General features: G+C 42.3%; 1 protein-coding gene across 6 annotated transcripts; it reads left to right on the forward strand.

The window, feature by feature from the left end:
* Positions 1 to 1,574: 1,574 nt before the first annotated feature.
* On the forward strand, positions 1,575 to 20,190 carry LOC125888120 (cingulin-like protein 1). 6 transcript variants are annotated; one of them, XM_049575341.1, is made up of 19 exons: positions 1,575 to 1,707; positions 4,313 to 5,275; positions 5,349 to 5,443; positions 6,909 to 7,011; positions 7,122 to 7,217; positions 7,305 to 7,453; positions 8,953 to 9,094; positions 9,202 to 9,414; positions 9,505 to 9,711; positions 11,503 to 11,607; positions 11,797 to 11,949; positions 12,144 to 12,314; positions 12,594 to 12,746; positions 15,119 to 15,208; positions 17,124 to 17,207; positions 18,920 to 19,044; positions 19,296 to 19,404; positions 19,493 to 19,656; positions 19,762 to 20,190. In XM_049575341.1, exons 2-19 carry the CDS (start codon positions 4,325 to 4,327, stop codon positions 19,838 to 19,840), a joined length of 3,189 nt encoding a protein of 1,062 aa, XP_049431298.1. In that variant the 5' UTR covers positions 1,575 to 1,707; positions 4,313 to 4,324; the 3' UTR covers positions 19,841 to 20,190. The 6 variants fall into 6 exon arrangements, with proteins under 6 accessions (XP_049431298.1, XP_049431301.1, XP_049431302.1 ...); XM_049575344.1 differs by having other exon boundaries at positions 6,909 to 6,972; XM_049575345.1 differs by having other exon boundaries at positions 6,909 to 6,963.
* Positions 20,191 to 20,846: the final 656 nt, after the last annotated feature.

Raw genomic sequence — 20,846 nt, forward strand, 5'->3', positions numbered from 1 at the left:
ATTTTGCGGGGCACACTGGGGACATGTCCTCCTACATGTGCATGTCGTTCCTCCCCACATAAAAAGTAGCAGAAGACTTAAATTTCAACCAACTGCTAGAACAGGACTCCATTGCAACAATACACCTGGTAAGGAAGGTGGTGGAAGTATGCAACCTCTAAAGCAATCGCTGCGATCATAACCCAGAAAGAAGTTAAAGCAGATATGCATGATTAAAGCAGGAAGTAGCATGACAGAGTGCAGGAAATTAAATGTTTGACTCACATTTATTGGGGGAGGACGCCCAGACTCCCCTCTTAATATGCTACAATATTACAATCTCTAAAAAATTACCCAGATTCACAGTCACCCTGTAGTTAGCTAGAGGTTAAAGGGTCTGACCATATAATCATAACATTCCAGGTTTGACTCTGGGTGATCCCCTTCTCTCCCTTTGCCTCTTGTTAGCTCTCTTCTGTCACCAGAAGGACTTTCACATACTGCAGAGGGGTCTCCATTCAGAAGCCAAATCAGAAAACACATTCAAGGTCATCGTACAAAGACGCAACTCAATGCAGGGGCAAAATGTCCCCTCATAAACACTGTTTTACCAATAAAGACATCCAACAGAAACTGGAAGTATGTCACAGAATATCAACAGGCTCTTTTCTCTGAGGTGTTGTTCAATAAAAACATATGAAGAGCCATTTTGCAGGGTCAGTGACAAACTTTTCCTTCTTGGTTTAATAACAAAAATGTGTCTACAGACTACTGTAGCTTAACAAACATGCCCAGTCCAGGTGTCCACAAACTCATACAGGAACTTTTAACCTCCTTCATCCCTCTAAAAGTCTTTGTTAGTCATATTTCCCACGACACACACTCCATTAACAAAATATTATGCTGTGATAAATGGTCCTATTCTTCTATTCATTATTAGTTTGAATAAATATATTTTTTCCTATGGAAGCCCATTTCCGCCAGTGTGATGTAAGATCCTGTGAGTCATCATGATGCAGAACTTCCTCAAGTAGAATCTCAAAATATTGACTCTTAGAATAATGAAAGACAATACTAAGTCATTATTTTTAAAGAGTTCCTCATTATTATTATTTAGAGAGAAGTAGACTTAGTCATTTGTTTTTAGAAAGTTTCTCATTATAGTGACTTACAGGCAGGGTTGGGGAGTAATTGAATACAGGTAGCTAAATTGCGCCTTTAAAGTACAAAATATGAGTTACTGTATTTCGTTACAATTACAGTTAAATTGTGGTATTCTGAATACAGTTACTGTCTTTACAATAGATTAAGGAATTGCTTTATTTGTTTTGTTTTGTACCTTGGTTTATCTACATGACAGAGGTGCGTATTTACGGATATAGTGTGGACAGGAAGTATTCCAAAAGTAATCCAAAGTATTTACAATATGTAATTAAGTTTTAGTAATTTAATAGAATACGTTACAAATTACTTTTAGGGCGTGTATTCAGTAATCTGTAGTGGATTAAAAAGTAACCCTCCCAATCCAGCCCACAGCGTCTTTTTTTGGCTTCAATAAGAGGCGCTTAACTGCAGCAGCAGATCATATGTTTTGAATCTCTGACACGGAGCAGGCAGTGAACGCCTCTCTGAGCGGGTCCAGGAGGCAGGGCAGTCTGAGCGGACAGAGGAGGAGGAGGAGGAGGAGGAAGAGGACTCCGCTCAGCCCTCAGACAGGACACACAGCGGGTAAGTTTCAGCTCAGATCGATGTGTCTCTAACTCGTGTTTCCTCAACATAGTAACACGGTATTGTTTCTGCAGCGTTTTGTTGTGTGTTTGCGGCTCAGCGGTGAGTTTAAGGACCTTAATGCACTTTGAGGTGTTTTTTTTAAATCTTCTTTCTTCATCTGTCAGCAGCCTGTAAAGATCACGTTTTTTAGGGATAGGCTTTCCGATTGATGTAGGTGTTCTTGTTGTGCCTGTGTGTGTTTTCGCAGTTAGACTTTATTTACCGTTAAAAGTATGAAGTAAAGTTCATCAAGTCAAACCGGATAAACGCAGATCCGCATTTTCACCTGAGTGGGATTCACCATGAACAGCGAGACGTCAATTTTACAAGTTTAAGTTGATGATTAAGTTTAAAAAAAAGTGTGATGAAGTAAAATAAAATGAAGAAAAAATAATTTAATACATTTTTGAAATATGGGATCTTGATTTGGATTAATATGTTTACTTATTTTAATAAAGCTCACTTTATATACAGAGGTTGTTAGCTGGTATTAGTGGCGTTATTCATGGTCAATAAATATTTACTAATGTTTCATAAAACAGTTGTAAGTTATTAATAAGAACATTATTGGGGTTGCCAGGTTGTAAAACATCCTCCTCTAGTGCAGACTACTTAGTTTGTCCTTTAAGCCAGCTCTTAATTGACTGTAGATTAGTGGAGCTTTTACACAGTGAGATTTCTGATAAGTAATCATCATTAATGTGGATCATAATTAATGTGGATATCGTGACTAAGTGGTTAAAGGCAAATATTAGAACATCTACAGCAGTCTGGTAAGTTCAGAAAATTAAATCACTTTATTGTAATGTAGTAGATGATGTCTTGTCTCATACTGACCGGCCCTACAGTGCTACTGTTGTCAAAGTAGCCTATGTTAAAAATTTATGTACATTTTGGTGGTCAAACACTCCATTTGAGGGGATTTTCCGATGAATTTAAGAGTTCGTTTCAAGGACAAAGCAAGAGTCATATTGGAGGGGGATTTCCACAACCTGGCAGCCCAAAAGTTGTTCATGTTGATAGCTTACAACTGATCTGTAAAGCATTTGTAAATAATATATTAACTATTAGTAAAGCAATCACAGACCAACTTGTAAAGAAACTCTTGGAAAGTGGTTCCAATATTATTTACTGAACTTACCTATTATTAAAAATAGGATGCATGATTGCAATTGCTGAAAGACTTCAGTTAATAGCCCGGGCTATTATTTGCTCAAATCGCTGAAATAAACAGGTCTATATGAGGCATAGGCATCTATATGGGACAGGCCTTTAATTCCTTTGATACAAAACTCTTCTCAAGAAAGATGGGAAATACAATTAAATTGTTTATTTGAAAGAGTATGAATATTACTTGGATAAAAGTGAGGCTTCAGATTATATATCAACTATAAATCATTTATTTGATCTAGCTCCGACAAACAGCACATCAGAGAGAGAGTAAATTACTGCTGTCAAGGATTACAGCACCTGGCTTTCTCACAACTTGGATTAATTTTCATGAAAATCCCTTTTGATTCATTTGATCTAAGGACCCTTACAGACTAAAGCAATATAAATAACTTACAGAGTAATCGAGGAATGGACACATAATTTGAGGTAGCCAACAACCCGCTTTAATACAACCGAGGGCCTGCTATAAATAAAGCTGCTTGGGAACCAAACCAGTGTCTAATTGAGACAGGCATTTATTTGTCAAAATGTGTAGCTAAACTGGGCTAGTAAAATGGACTCTGCATTTAATTGGGACCAGGCTATTAACTGAAGTTTTATGGTACTTTGACAGATATTACTGTGAAGATATGAGTTCCGATTTCAGTGGGAATAGTAATTTTTGCATTTTATTTTCACCGTAAAGAAGAATATAAAAATGATGATGATGTGATTTTTGCTGGGGTCTGAACCAAACAAGCATGTTTTGTTACGATTTATAGGCCGGGGCATTTCTGTAGCATCACAGTACTTGATTTATAATGGTATATTGTGACACATTTTACCTTTATCAAAAAATTTCAGCTCCTGCGATTTGAGTATTGCACTTGGCCATATTGCGACTTCGATAATATTTTGATTAATTTTGCAACTCTAATTATAAATGAGCTGTTAAGTCATTAATTAAATGATGCTGTTAAGAAGATACCATTTTGTCTACTGCACAACACCTCTTGTGTTCTTGTGCTTCGGCCTCACAGTGACATATTTGTGGACAAAAAAATTTCCACTAGTGTCATCCCATGAAGTGGGTGACGACACCTCGGAGACCCCGGCCAGTTGTAGTCGTCATGCAGTTGTACAATAGTACACTGTCATGAGCACACAGAAGGAGCTGTTTCAATTGCACAGCAATATCAGGCTCTTGTCAGTGTCCATTTATTCTGTCTTTATGTTGGCTGAGTGCAGCTGTGTGAGGAGCTCCCTGCACGTCTGTCATTGTGTCCCAGTGTGGCTCTGACCCTGCTCCAGTGTTGTGTAAACACCAGCCTCAGCTTCACCAACCTGATGCATCAGTCTCAGTTCCCATGCAGGGTGTCATTTTAAACGTGCCGGTTTGTTTTTTCACCAGCTCTGAGTCACAATGGAGTCTCACAGGCTGAGCGGCTCTCCAGACGTCAGGATACAGAGGAACTACATGCAGCCACGTAGTCCCAAAGGCAGCCAGGACAACTTGTTTGGAGTTAGGGTGCAGATCCAGGGGATTAAAGGTCAACCCTATGTAGTTCTGAACAGCTCTGGTCAGGAGAACCACCGGGACATCTCTGTCATCACTCACCAAGCGGGGTACAATCCTGGCATAGTGAGGAGGTCTGTGAATGAAAGACACTCTCCATCAACCTCCCCCTTGTTTCATTATCAGAAACACCCAGAGATTCTGAGACCTTATGACCCTGAAAGTAATAACCTGGACTTAGTTCTTCCTTCAGCTTCAGTCTCTCGACCTGCACAGCTAAACACAAACCGTCTTTCTGAGACTGTCAACGTGAACAAACCCAGGATCCCTCTGCCCGCTGAGGGCCCAGAGGGAGACCAGAGTGAAGTCGCCCAGAACAACACACCTCCCTCAGGTAGACAAGCCCCTGCGAGGTCCCCAAATTCAGTGGATTCAGACCCCTTCATGTCTGTAGGGAAGCTCATAAGCCAGTTCAACAGCAGCCAGCGGAGGGGAAGAGGAGGCCCCAGGAACCGATTGAACCCAGAGCAGTGTCGAAGGTCACGCAGCGTAGACAGTAGTCGAACCTCGGACTCCTCATCCTCTTCCTCTTCCTCCAGCAGAGCCTCGTCTCTGAAGGGCATCAGGGGTGAGACCACATGTGGTATATATCCTCCGGGGTCAGCTAGGGCCCGACTCCTCGGCGGAGAAGCCTCGATGCCGAAGGACGAGAACAAGCCCAGCACACTGCTTAAAGGACACATGGGAAAAGAGACGATGTCTCCACAGGCTGTGAGACTACTTCACAGCACAGAGAAACCCTCCATCTCCAGATCAGGCAGTGAACAGACTGATGAATCAGATGAAAGAGACGCACAGGTAAAGAGATTTGTGGCGTGACACAGTTGTCATTTGAAAGGGTGTATTTATGAGGTGTATATTCCCTAACCAGGTCACCCCTGATCTTCTGAAAGGACAGCAAGAACTCTCAGTAGATCCACCTGAAGACACGGCAAAACAAATTCTGTTCACGTACCTCAAGGATGGGTAAGTGCCACTCGCACCTGAAGACTGTTAGTTAAATTTGAAAAATATGTTTTTTGCTTTCTTGCTGGGAGTTAGATGAGAAGACTGAGACCAGTCTCATCTTTGTACCTGAAATATGAAGCTACATCCAGCAGCTAGCTTATCTTAGCTTTGCATAAAAGCAAGGCAACTTTATTTGTATTGCAACTTTTTAAACACAGAGGCAATTTAAAGTGCTTTACACAAGCAATGCATTAATGCAACATTATAAACATGTTTTAAAGATGTAGTGTGAAGGCTTTGGAGTCATCTAGTAGTGAGGCTGCAGATTTCAACCAACTGAAACATCTCCCATGTGCCAAGCATGTAGGAGAACTACACGAAAATGCATACGGGAATGGCCCTTACTAGAACCAATGTTTGGTTTGTCCGTTCTGGGCTACTGTAGAAACAACATGGCAGACTCCATGGAAGGGGACCCACTCTTCTGTAGATATAAACAACTTATTCTAAGATAACGAAAACACGAAAATGATTCTTACGGTGATTATAGGCTAATGAAAACATAGTTAGGAAGATTGTATCCCATTCCTGCCATTAAATGACCCTCAATCCTATTCACTTGAGCTTTAACAAAAACCTAGATAAAATCAGTTAAAATGGAATAAAATTAGATTTTTAAAAAGACGAAAGGTTGCTCAACACACCTACCAGCCCCTGCCATTTTACAAGGGGTTACGTTCTGGACTTCTTCTTGTACAGACACAGTAACTATCTGGAGTCAAACTGAAGAGACTTAACATCTTATTAGTGAGCTTTAGAGGTGCTGGTAGGCATATTTTTTGTTCCCTTTGGACAGAGCTAGGCTAGCTGGTTCCCCCTGTGTCCAGCGGCAGCCTTTATGTTAAGCTGAGCTAAACAGCTGTAGCTTCATATTTAATGTGCAAATATGAGAGAGGTATCAATCTTTGCATCTCAAATTCAGCAGGAACGCACATCCATATTTCACAAACTGTCTTTTCCTTTAAAACAGCCTAATGAATAAGCTTGCGTCTGAAGTTCCTCTTTTACATTGTCTTTTTTTGTTTGTTTAACCCTACAGTCACCTTTGGGTGATTAACTCGTGGTTGTGATCATGTAGTGCAGTGAGATAAGGGGGTGCCGCTCCAGCTGTGTGTGCTCACGCAGCAGTCAGGAATGCAGAGCATGTACTTGTTTCCACTGATAAAATAACTTCTTCACATGGAAAGTTTTTACAATCCATCACTGGCCTTTTTTTTTGGAAATGTGCTGAAGTAGAGCTCTTGTTTTAAAAAACATTGTGTACCTAAAGCAGTTTTGAGTGAAAACAGTTACACCTTTTCCTTTCACACCGCTGAGAGGTCCTTCACTGCCATGTCTTTGTTTAGCAACTGACTAAATTTGATTTTATCATTGCACCCTGTTAGTACTGGAGTGTTTGTGAAATATTCCTCTCGCCTCTCAGGACAAGTGATGATGACTCCACCACTCAGAAGAAAGTCACCCTGCTGCTTGAAAAGGTCAACCAGGTCAAGTGGAAGACTGCTGAAAATGTGGAGGAGGAGAAAGTGTGTGTTGGGATGAGATGTTTGCAAGTGTAGGTCACTGTACAGCGTGATTTAATGTCTTTGTCTGAAACTAACGGTGATGTTGGGCGTCTCCCTTTTCTCACATGTAGGATAACGCAGCTGAGGTGAGGCTTTTGCAGCAGAAACAGGCCGCGCTGGAGAGAGAAGTATCTGAATTAAAGCAAAAACTGGAAACAGAGATTAAGGTGTAGTGCAGCCCCATCCTGCTGATTCACGTCTTAAACACTCACTTCCTATTCCTGTGACTGATGATGTTGTTTTCTGTTGTGCAGAATGAAAAGACTCTGGCCAAGGCTTGTGAAAAGGCCAGGACAGAGAAGAAGAAACTGCAGGAAGAGTTGGCTAAAAGTCAGGAAGAGCTCTGCAAACTCAGCGACAGACTGGCCGAGATCGAGGCTGAACTTCATTCTACCAAACAGGAGTAAGAATCTGACCTCAGAGTCACTCAGCAAAGACTATAATGAAATTATGCTATATAAAAATGTCCAGATCTTTTCGGCTAAATGAGGGCTGTCATAAAGAAAACCATCACATTTTAACACCCCTCCTCTCCCTCAACCCCCGTCAAATTTCCATTAATAACTGGAAACAGAAGGAAACAGCCAGCCCACTATTGACTAGCTGTTCCTTGGCTTCTGGAAGTTGCTGCTAAGCTGCCAAGAAATATTGCAGCACATTGTTTTGAACTCATTGTTTCTACGAGGTGTAACGTGTAAATAAGTTGGCTTCAGATGACAGGTTGATTTTGTGACCTTTGGACAGAGTCACTGTGCCTAGCCTTCATGCCAAACTAAGCTAACCAGCTGCTGTAGCCTCTTTTTCATCGTACAGAAACGAGAGTGGTATCTGAACTTTTTATCTAAAGGCCCAGACACATCAAACTCACAACTAGTGGCGATGAAGGCAGACTAATGCATCTCCTCATGTTGACTGTGTCTCAGCCAAAATGTTGCACTTGAACACATCATAGAGACTATAGCCGAAGGCCAAATAGCACGTATGTTCTGCGGCTGTGTCAGAGGAAATAACTCTCCATACCAGCAGGCAGCGGTAGTTTGTATTCGTCATTCAGAGGGAAACCAGAAGGCCGACAGGACAGATTTGAGGCGCTAGTTAGCCAGTTAGCACAATGTTGAAAGAACAAATGACATTTACCACGAGCTAGTTGTTGCTAGGTGCTAATTGTTTCTGTTAAAGAGCTCAAGGGCAAAAAAAGAAATCCAACTTATGTAACAAGTTTGTTTTTTAGATCTCATGCCCTTTTGACTTTAGTTGTTTGTTTACTTTCCTCACTTTCATTTCTCTTCTTGGGCGCTGCACTGAACTACCAATCAGAGTGATTTCACTCATGAATGGGCTCCACTGTCTTCGACACCGACTGAACGCGCTAAATCGACCAATAAACAGCAGACAAGGGCTGACTAGCGCCAACAGTACAGGACACACTGCAAAGATTAGGGTGACAGACGGACGGCTCGACATTGATGGTTGGTTTGGTGTGTCAGGGTCCCAACTTTCGATAAGAAAAAACAAATTCCTCTAAATTATTCCTGTAGATGTTACAAACCAAAGTCCATCAAACAAAGTTAAATGTTTTCCATTGAAAGCAGATGAAACGGGTTTGAAATGCAGAACTAAATAGCCATGAACTTCATGCTGTGCTCCTTTTTCTTTACCTAAGCTCCTGCTCATACTCTCAGGTCATTCAAGTGAACTGTGATGTATGATCCGATGAAGGTCATTTGACCGAAAGCGGGGTCAAATACCATTTGGATTAAGTGTGCAGCAGATACTCTTTCTTGTTATCTAGTTCCATCAAACATATTTTTAAAATGTCAAAGCAGGCTTCTTCCCTTGCTTTATACTAAACTAAATTCTGTCTGTCATCTGTCTTTCCTGCACATTTTTGTATGATGTCAGGCTGACTCAGATGAAGGCAGAGAGGGATAGGTCTAAGACGGAGATGAAAGACCTTCAGCAGCAGCTCTCCGAGATGCATGACGAGCTGGACCAGGCCAAGAGGGCCGAGGTGATAAATACAGAGAAAGAAGTTCTTCTGGAGGTAAATGAAACCACATGAACAAGATACACTTCACAGACGACAGCAGCTGTAAAGCTCCTTCCCTGGACTCGAGGTAGTGACATAGTATTTTGATGGATGTTTGTCAGGAAATGGTGCGGCTTCGTGCAGACTTTCAGGAGATGCTGCAGGTGAAGGAGGAGCAGGAGGAGGTGCTGCACCGCAGGGAGAGGGAGCTCAGCGCCCTGAAGGGGGCGCTCAAAGAGGAGGTGGAGACTCATGATTCATACATGGCAGCTCTGAAGGAGGAATATGAAAATGAGTTTGAGAAGCTGCTTAAAGATTTAGACCTGGCAAAAGAGGTATCAAAGCAACATTCATTTTACTATTTCTCTTTATTTCCAAAAGTCAAACCAGAGTTTTATCATTTATTTTTCTGTCCTCTGTCACAGAGCAGTGCTTTGCTGGGTCAGAAGAGGGTCGAAGCAGAGGAGGAGAGAGGAGCAGCGAAGGTGCAGCTGAAGGAGCTGAGCCAGGACAGAGATCAGCTGAGAGGAAAGGTGCAGGAGCTGAACAATAAGGTGGATCAGCTGAGTCAGGCAATCCAGGAGTCAAAAACCACAGAGAGACAGTTGGAGCAGAGAGCAAAGCAGCTAGAGGTGGGAACACTGATTCACTCAAGTTTGTTTCTGGATGTCTTTTTTAATCAGCATTTATCTTACTGACAGTTGTAGGGAAGCCAAGAACGGCTGTCCTCCCTGTTATTTTTTTAATATTGTTATGTCGAGATCACAAGTTGATTATTTTATCTTGAGAGAACAAGATAATCAACCCGTTATCACGAGAAACAAAAGGTTGCTTTAGTTTGTTAGCTTAAGAAAACAAGCTTTATCTCCTCAGAGGAATCCCAAGCTGTTAGTGTGTCTTGATGATGGGAGGCTTATGAATAAAGGGGGTCAAAGTAGTTGAAGGAGCCATGAATGTAATTTGTTTTGGGATGGTTTATATTTTTTGTATCGTTATATGTTTTTGGTTAGTGTTTCGGGATAGTATTGTTTCTTATTTTTTGTGATTGCGTTTACTAGGAGACACTCAATCTATACGAGCATTTGATCCTCACCTGTGTGGTTTTTTTTTTTTTTGGTCGGAGAGAGAGGGTGAGTGGGTCGCCGTAGTTTTTGTTGACCGCACTTTTCTTCGTCTGCTGTGATCACTTCGTTTATAAGTTTGTCCAGGTTATGATAGATTGATTTTTTTTCATTAATACATTTATTTAACGCATTTTTTGGATCTCAGCAAGTCTTCTGTAGGCGTGTCAAACAAGTTTATCGGGCCCAGCCTCAGCCTCTCAGTGACTTTTAGTTTGTTTCTTGCAGTCGCTACAGTAGTGAATATGATAAACCATGACTGTCACAGCCTGAAATGCATCCACCAACAATGCATTCTATCTGATCCCACCCTGTGCCCAAGTGCATCACAGGAGCATCAAGGGAGCCTGGCAATGAAAGTTACCAAAAGTGTGTTGGGCTCTCACTTGTCAGTTCAGAGGAAGACCCAAATGCAGACCAACAGAAAGTCTGAGTTTCTAACAAAAAGCTAGCTGTAATGTAACTGATTGAAAACATCCAGTACAGGCAGGCAACTTAAAGTCCAAACAAAAGCAGAACAAAAACCAAACTGAAAACCAACCAGGAACTGAACAAGAATGAATACAGGAATAACGCAGGGCTGAATGCAGGAACGACCACAGAATGCACCCTGGAGTAACACAGACCAATGACAAAAGGAAACACACAGGTGTATATATATATATATCTACACAGAAAACTAGTCGCAAGAATGAGACACAGCTGGAGCAGGAAGACATGGGCAAAAGGAGGGAAATGGAGATTGGCTAACAACAAGGGTGGAGCAGACAAGACTAATGCAGAACAGGTGTGAGGGGAAGACTCTGGGAACAGGGAAGGACTAACGAGACAGGTGTGACAGGAAACAGGCCGGAAAACACACAGAGACAGGAAGTAAAACCAGACACATGAGGAGAGAATCTACAAAATAAAACAGGAAGCAAACTCCAAAACAATGTCCATAGCATAACAGAATATAAACAATCCCAGGGTCATGACACGATCAATAATATCAATAATAGGTACTCCTTGAATTGACATTTTCAGCTTTAATCAGTTGCTACCTTTATCAGGATGCTATCTGTGCATGCTGGCATGGCAACTCTGATTTTTGATGGACCTTTTTGTAATTATGTTGTTATCTCGAGATAACAAAGCTAATTTTTATCGAGATAAGATAAAACAACCTTTTGTTTAACCCTAAAAACAGGTTGATTATCTCATTATTTTGAGATAACAAAGCTTGTTTTCTTGAGATAACGAAATAGTTAACTTCAAAATAATTGTTCTCTATGCATATCTCTTTATTTCTTTGTTCCTCAGAGGGAAAAGCATCAGGTTGAGGAGGTGCTGAGGGATGTGAGGAGGAATGAGGAGGAGATGTGTCAGTCTAACCAGTCACTGCTCACTCGCCTGGAGGACGTGCAGGTAATGCCAGGTTGCTGTTAGCTGTAGAGAAACAGCTTTATGAGATGTATACCATGTAACTGCCACGCAGTTTGTTCCATACCATCCCGTCTCTCTTCACGTTTGTTGCCTCTCTACACCGTGAAATGTCTTTTTCGCTATGCTCGACAGCTCACAGTCTCCAGTTTCCTTTGTTTGTTTTCTTCCCAGAGTAAGTTGACCAAGCTCAATCATGAGCACAGGGACCTGAAGGAGAAGCTCAAGGAGGAGAGGAGACAAATAGAGGAGCTGTGGAAGACAAAAACTGAGCTGGAGGATGAGAGGATTCTGCAGGACAGGACTGTGGAGCAGCTGCAGAGGAAGGTGAGAGGTAGACCTGGACTATTTATTGGGCCCTATGGGAAAATTCAGGAGCCAAATGAGAACTGGAACTTTGTTATCTTAACCCTGCAGCCACATGAGATCAGCAGAAACAGCTGGTATTTCTTGTACTTGTCTTGTCCATATACCCAATGAGGTCCACTTATCTCACTGAAGACACTCTTTGTTTATTTCAGATGACTAGCATCATGGAGGAGTGTGAGGCATCCACAGATGTACTTCAGAACCAGGTCGACGAGGCCAGAGAGAGGAGTCAGAGGGAGTTGGACGAGCTACGGAGACAGCTGCAGGAAAAGGGAGCAGAGCTGGAGAAATCCCGACTGGCAGCCAAAAAACTTCAGGAAGAGGTGTGGTGCTCATTGTCTCACTGATTCATCAGCATGTGGGTTCAACTGTCTGAGTCACCAATAAAATAAAATGAAAAGTCAACAGCAGGAAGGGAAAGGAGTTATGTCGCTTTGTTTCAGTGTTTTTCTTCTGATTAAGTGTTCAGAGCGAGATTCAATAGAAACATAAAGAGCCGCCTAATAATTCTGCATATGTGTTTAGCTAACTGACCATTACCCAACAGCAGACATTGCATGTTAGTTAGTGTGTGCTTGCTCTGTCGTCTGTTATGTGTTCAGCTGCTTCCTCTGGAGGAGGATCTGCAGCGGTGTCGCAGGGAGCAGCAGGAGGCCCAGCTGAGGGGCCGGCAGCTGGAGCAGAAGGTGGAGGAGCTGGAGGAGAGGAATGCAACCACGGTGGGAGAGCGTGAGCGGCAGGTCAAACTCATGGAGGTGAATGTCTCAGCGGCCTCAACGTAGGAACAGAATGGTCCAAAAGGATTCAGCAGAGAACACAATGATCTGATATTTATTCTCTAGTATGGGTACAAAATGGGTCAAAACACTGGATCCAAGGGGTACATACACCGCCAGGAGAGGCGAACCAGACAAATGTTTGGGGCCCCTCAAAAAAAAATTGGGAAAAGGGGCCCCCGGTGGCCACTAATATTAGCATATTTTACAATGACAACTATAAACCCCCTAAAAGCTCCCATTAAGGCTTATACAGTGTACTGCCACTGCCCCAAAACCCCAGCTACCGTATGGCAGCTGGATAATGTTAGTTAGGACAGGACCTTGGGGGGTTTCTTTGCCCGGGGCCCCACAGAATCTAGGATTGCCACTGATCCAGTGGATCCTAAATTTCTTAAGTGCTTCTTAAGTTTCTTGAAGTTGTTTCACCGCTTACCCAAGAGGCTTCTTTAGTTCTGAGTTATGGACAAAAGACGTCTCTTGGATGAGAGAGGAAGATAACCATGACCTGAATGACTGAGAATCTTCACCAACATCCTAAATTTCATATTTCATTAGACCTTCTCTGACTGGCCAATTTTGCAGTTAAAGGTTATACATATGTGGTCTTCAAGACATTATATAGCACAAGCCCCTTTTTATAGTTGTGCGCCCTTATTCCATGTCGCTGTTTAGCATAAAAGGTGCAAACATGTAATGAGGGGGTAACAGAGTTGTTCCACCTCTGAGCGGGCAGCAGAGGTAGCAACAGAGTAAAATAGACATCTGTGTAAACATGTGAGCAGGCAGGACGGTGCGGGTGTACCATTTTGACGATGTTTTCAACCCACCAATGGGAGATTAAACAAACAGCAGTTAGCAGTTAGCAGCTAACTCAAAGAACAAAAACAGCAACCAAACATGTCCGCACACCAGGGAGACAGTGAGGTTCTGGAGCTCCTTACCCTCAGAGCAGAGGGTGAGATCAGCCATCATGTAACAGGGATGGTAGATTATTGTTATTGCCATGTTATGCCATCATAATGGTTTTCTAAGCGCTGACAGTGTGTATGTTATATGTCACACTAGAGGCCAATGCTGTTGTGTTACATGTCACGCCTGCCACGCCTCTTTTGCTATCTAACATCACACACTGGGGCAGCATTATAATGAGTTTGATTCAGTTTAAAATATCAAAGTTGGTGTAACGAAGAGTCTTTGTTGCGGCAGTATTGAGCTCTTGGGCTGAGTAGCACCACTTACGACCAGTAAAACAAATGTGTAAAATTTGGTGGCGTGCCCCATTAAGATGCTGGCACAGGATGAACATTAATTCATGATTCAAATAATAGTTATAGTTCGTCACATTGCAGGGTGTAGAAAATAAATGACATTTGCATCAACATAAACATGAATCAATTGTGGCTTATTTGTGAAAAAGAAGAGAGATTACTCAGTTTCTGCCCCTTGATTCCCATGTCTTATTTTACTGTGGCAATACTGGACAATATTTTGACTACAGTGTCTTCTCTTGGGTCACACTGTCTTTTTGTGCAGATCATTGTGACTCAGCACCTGCAAAGAATTTCTCATTTATCAAAAACAAAACAAGCCTGTTTATTTAACATCACATTCGTACATGATGTTCTGGAGGATTTTGACACATAAACAGTACATCTCATCCTTTACTTACACTTTAAACATAAGAGGAGTTATGAGGTGTTTGGATGACAGCAGCAATGTTCTCTGTAATAATGATAAACTGTATACATGTTTGCTAAAAAGCTGCAGCTCTAAACTAATGATCATCTGGACCTAAAATTACAAACTGAGCTCACTCTCATCAGAGCACACGGTCGAACATGTTTCAGCTTATCACATGTTTTGAAGTGTTTATCTGTCAGTAGCCAGTATTTGCTCTCACTTGTTCCTGTGAACTATAAGGGTGCTGAAAAGAGCCATAGCAACAACATCTGCCAGCTCAGCACTGTTTGTCTTGCTGATGACACAACATCACACGGTGACACCAGTGCGATCACTGTTGACACTGCATATCGACTGAGGAAACTCATGTTTACTGTACAAAGTTATCAGACCTGTCTGGGTGTTCTCAGGAATCTTCTTTCACTCCTTCGCTGACTCTCATTCAGCATTGAACACATGTACAAAATACTTATAGTGTTGTGGTACTGCATTTATTCCACAGCTTTCTTCATGTGTTATTACCCAATACCCTTTTAAAAATCTGAGCCAGTTTTCTAACCACAGCCTCAGGAGATAGATTCATCATGTCCTCTGTACTTGTAAACATTACAGTATGATGCAATATGTATTAACTTCATGATGGTTTTCATGTGCTCCTCTCCTCTCAGGGACGCATCAGCCAGCTACAAGAAGATGTTAATGATGAGCGCAGCAGTGCCGACCGCCTGATGGAGCGGTTAGACAAAACCAAAGAGCAGGCAGGTTCACTCCCTCCCTCTCATTTTGTGTTTGCTAACATTGATAGATTCCCCCAACTGTGAAGAGACAACCTTTACGCTCCGGCTTCAGTTTGAGCACCCAGCCCTCCGTCTGTTTTGATTATAAACAGATGTAGGGCTGAGCACTCAGATTTCCCCTCAGACACTTTTTGCTTTGTTTCCTAACGTTTGCTTTGTAACAGCCCTGAAACACAACTGAACTGCGCTGACTTCATACATGTTTCTTCATCGCTGATGTCGTCATAAGAGCCTCACGTCCTCGATGCGCCCCGTAAAGTAGGCCACCATTCATGGGAGCAAAGCGCTGCAGACTAATTGACACAAAACATGGTACAAAGACAAAAAACAGCAAACTATTGTGAGCAGCTATTCACACTCCCTTCACTGGGCCTCTGGATGTTATTAGAGAGGAGAGAGCCTTTAGATCTGATGTGGCTGCTCAGACCAGACTGCATTTCCTCTTATTTTAGGAATTAAGCTGGGAACTTTTAGTTTCACCTGAAAGTGCTTTTCAGGAGGTACTGCTCTTTTTAATGAGTGGTTTCAGTCAGTATGGAAGGAAGAACATAGAAAGTGAAGCCCATATAAAACTGGTCATAAATTGTCATAAAGAATTAGTGCCCACATGTTTTACCCTTGCTAACTTACTACACATTTAGGTTATACTATATAGTGTGACTGAATGTTAGTGGTGGAAGTAATGGATCCATTACCAACACAATACCAATACAGCAGTGCAAGAACAGTTCATTTTATGTAAAGATCTGCATGACAAATACTACTTGAGTAAAGTACAGAAGTATTAGTATTAATGCAGTATTAGTATGGTAGTACAGTACAGTAGTAATAATACAGGTGCAGCAGTGTGTAGCACATTTTTTGTTGTTGTAGGTGGCTGAGCTGGACCTACCTTTAACTACTTACATATATAAGTATATGCATAGGTGTAGAATTTTTTGGGGCTGGGGTATATATTAAGAAAGTAACATTCACTAACACCGAGGAGGTGGGCTTTATGACCTATACTGCAGCCTTGATTTATATTAGGAAACATAAATTTGCCTGCTCCCCCCAACTGTCCACCCCAATAAGAGCATAGAAGTTCTGGTTCCCACTTTTTTATATTTTGGACTTTTGACTGATTTCTTTGTTGATTCATAAAGTTATTTAATTTAACCGTGTGAGAGTTTAGATGGAAAATGTCTCTCTGGTAGAAGTGCTAAAAACTCAATACACATGTGAAACATGACAACAGGCTTGAACTAGGCTTTTTTTGTAAGAGGTCATGAGACAAAAGAATGCGTTGAATTGATTTCTCTTTTGGGTAAAATTATATCTTTTCAGTAACTGGTCACTACAGCTGTCAGATGAATGTAGTGGAGTAGTAGTTTATCTGGCATAAAATGCAGATACTTAGGGAAAGTACATTTTCTGTAAGTGCTTATCCTGTTGGGGGTCGCAGGATGGCTGGAGCGTATCCAAGCTCAGATTGGGCGAGAGGCCGGGTACACCCTGGACAGGTCACCAGACTATCACAGGGCTGACACATAGAGACGGACAACCATTCACACTCACATTCACACCTACGGCTAATTGAGAGTCACCAATTAACCTGCATGTCTTTGGACTGTGGGAGGAAGCTGGAGCACCCGGAGAAAACCCACGCTGACACAGGGCCAACATGCAAACTCCACACAGAAGGGCTCCCCCACCCTGGGTTCGAAGCAGGAACCCTCTTGCAATACTAACCACTGAACACCTTGCCACACCTATATTACTATTTCAGTGCAACTATCTCAAAATTATACTGAAATACCAGACTTGAAAAAACAAACTTATTTACTTGCCACCGCTACTGAATGCTAAAACCTGTGTTTCTCTCTGCATGTCACAGATGGATCAGATGAGGAGCGAGCTGATGCAGGAGAGAGCAGTCAGGCAGGACCTGGAGTGTGACAAGATGAGCCTGGAGAGACAGGTACTGAACCCTCTCTGCTGAGATGCTAGTGTAAACCTACTTAAAGGAGTCTGGCAGGGTTTTCTCATAAACAAACAAAGTTTCTGTTTATATTCAGTGTCTCTTGCCAAAGCCTAGTGTGTATGTCCTTGAACTTCAACAAACACGAAGGCATTTTATTCTTCATGCAATGATTTTGAGAATGAAACCTGCATCGTTCACATCCATTTTTACCTGCTAGCACTTTCCTTCTTTCCTGCCCTTACCTGCACAGTGCTTGTAGATCAGTGGGATAGCGTGAAACCATTGGGTGCACAGTGTATCGCACTAACCCAGTCCATATTTGCAGGTTTCATGTATCATATCAATGTTTTTAAAGTGATGTAGCACATTAGCTGAAATAGACAAGATGCCTTCCAAACTGGAGACCAAACTGGTTGTTTTGAGAGACCCATCACTGTTTTTCCAGCAGCTCTTCAGCCAGACCCGTTGCTGTTTTTTAGGGACCTGTCGCTTATTTTCCTGAGGCTTTTTAGCAAAGAAATGTAGGTATCTTTTCAGACCTGTAGCTGTTTTTCGATAGGCTTTTCAGCCCTCAAATGTGGGTGTTTTTTAGTGACTCGCTGCCCTTTTTCCTGTGGCTTCTTTTCCCCCAAATATGGGTGTTTTTTAGTGACCCATTGCTGTTTTTTAGGGACCTGTTGCTAATTTTCCTGAGGCTTTTTACTACAGAAATGTAGGTGTCTTTATGGACCTGTAGCTGCTTTTCTAGAGGCTTTTCAGCTCGCTCTCAAGTGCCGGTATTTTTAGCGCCTCATGGCTCTTTTTCCTGTGGCTTCTTTTCCCCCCAAATGTGGGTGTTTTTTAGGTGACCCGTTGCTGTTTTTTAGGGACCTGTCGATCATTTTCCTGAGGCTTTTTAGTACAGAAATGTAGGTGTCTTTTTGGATCTGTAGCTGTTTTTCTAGAGGCTTTTCAGCCTTCCAATGTGGGTATTTTTTATCGACTCATGGCTCTATTTTCTGTGGCTTCTTATCCCCCAAAAGTGGTGTTTCTTAGTGAACCATTGCTGTTTTTAGGGACCTGTCACTCATTTTCCTGAGGCTTTTCAGCTCAGAAATGTGTCCCTTTTTTTTGGGTTTTTTTTGGACCCATAACTGTTTTTCCAACAGCTCTTCAGTCACCAAATGTGGGTGTGTTTAGAGACCTGTCGCTCATTTTCCCGAGGCTTTTAAGCCCAGATGTGTAGGTGTCTTTTTGGACATGTAGCTGTTTTTCCAGAGGCTATTCAATCCCTAAAAAGTGGGTGTTTTTTAGCGACCGTGGCTCTTTTTCCTGCAGCTTCTTATCCCCCAAAAGTTGGTGTTTTGCTTTTTTTTTCAGCAGGGTAAGTGCTGCGAAAAGCAGGTGTTTTTCACCGTGACATCGCTGCTTTTCCTGCTGGGATCGTCCCCAACACTGGTTATTTTAAGATAAAACATGATCTTTCCCTAACCAAAACCAAGTGGTTTTGTGCCTAAACCTGACTACAGCATTGTTGAAACATAAAGAAACTTGAAATTACATACAACATCTTTTCTGGTGATTGGGCTGACTGTCCACCTGCTTGTGTGCATGCAGTGTGTCCTCCTGCTCTTTAACATCCATAGCACGATTAGTGGTGAAAAACTCCCTAGGATACATTTAAATTTCCCTTTATTTATGACATTCTTCTGTTTCATTTCCTCTGTCAGAACAAAGACCTGAAGAGCAGAGTGACTCATCTGGAAGGATCACAGAGGACCAACCAGGATTCACTCGTCTCCAAACTGAACACCCGCATCCAGGAACTAGAGGAAAGGCTACAAGGAGAAGAGAGGTGAGCACCTGCATATAAGATAATGACCTTATAGCTCTCAACAAAAATAAATGTATATGAATGTATTTCCCAGCGCAGGGATAATGGTCCGTCAGATACTTGATGGTAGCTCCCGAGCAGTGAACCCACCCATATCACTTTCCCTGTGGTTGTAAGAGTGAGAGTATCTGTGGTCCGAAACACACTAGGAAGGTGTTGAGTTACAGGAAGCTGCAGCAGCCATGTGATCATTTGATGCTCTTTGCTCTCAGAGACAACAACAGCCTGCAACAAGCGAACCGCAAGCTGGAGCGTAAAGTGAAGGAGATGAAGATGCAGACTGACGAGGAACACATCAACCTGCAGAGCCAGAGAGACCAGGTAGACTTTTACCACAAAGAAAAAGCTATCAAGCAGTCAGGAGCTGCAGACTTGTGACTCATTAATCTCACTTTTGTGAACTCTGCAGCTGACTCAGAGGCTGAAGACGGCGAAGAGGCAGATGGACGAGGCGGAGGAGGAGATCGAGCGCCTGGAACACGCTAAGAAGAAGCTGCAGAGAGAACTGGACGAGCAGATCGAGGCCAACGAGCAGCTTCATGGCCAACTGAGCTCACTGCGGAACGAGATGAGGTGACCACTCGCCTTCTGCCACTGAGTTTCTGCGTTTAATTTACGGTCGTACATGAAATCATGTTATTCTTTAACCAAAGTCATTTTATTTTTTGACATCAACAGGCGTAAAAGGAAATCACCTCCTCTCATTAAGTCTATGGAGGACAGCCTGAACGACGTGGATGACTTAGGATCTGATTGACTGACAAACAAAATGCTGTCCAACAATAATTTCTGGACTTTATCAAGAAATGTTGGACTCACTGTGAAGAATCCTTCATATCATAATTCAACATAATTCCATTAACAAACTCAGGTGTGACTTCATGATGTTTCCAGTTGTGAATGGTGTGGCACCTTGCCAAGACTGACCTCTTGTGGCAACATGAATAACTACAAACTGATGTTTTACAATGCAACAGAAAAACTGATCCATTTACCTGAGCTCAGATGGATTAATGTGCTCCCTAAGTTATTCCTATGCCGTGTGAATTAACATGCAGCATGCAAATTTTAAACAAATGAATAAATGTGTGTAAGATATGTTTTCAACATTCACTCATAATTATACACTCACCTGCCACTTTATTAGGTACACCTGTTCACCTGCTTGTTAGTGTAAATAGCTAATCAGCCAATCACGGGGCAGCAACTCAATGCATTTAGGCATGTAGACATGGTCAAGACGACCTGCTGAAGTTCAAGCCAGGCATCAGAATGGGGAAGAAAGGTGATTAAAGTAACTTCGAATGCGGCATGGTTAGTGCCAGACGGGCTGGTCTGAGTATTTCAGAAACTGCTGATCTACTGGGATTTTCACACACAACCATCTCTAGAGTTTACAGAGGATGGTCCGAAAAAGAGAAAATATCCAGTGAGCGGCAGTTCTCTGGGTGAAAATGCCTTGTTGATGCCAGAGGTCAGAGGAGAATGGCCAGACTGGTTCAAGATGATAGAAAGGCGACAGTAACTCAAATAACCACTGGTTACAACCAAGGTCTGCAGAAGACCATCTCTGAACCAACAACACGTCCAACCTTGAAGCAGATGGGCTACAGCAGCAGCAGACCACACCAGGTGCCACTCCTGTCAGCTAACAACAGGAAACTGAGGCTACAATTCACACAGGCTCACCAAAACTGGACAAAAGATGATTGTAAAAATGTTGCCTGGTGTGATGAGTCTGGATTTCTGCTGCAACATTCAGA

This window comes from Epinephelus fuscoguttatus, linkage group LG4 (genome assembly GCF_011397635.1).
Source record: "Epinephelus fuscoguttatus linkage group LG4, E.fuscoguttatus.final_Chr_v1".
Taxonomy (NCBI): domain Eukaryota; kingdom Metazoa; phylum Chordata; class Actinopteri; order Perciformes; family Serranidae; genus Epinephelus; species Epinephelus fuscoguttatus.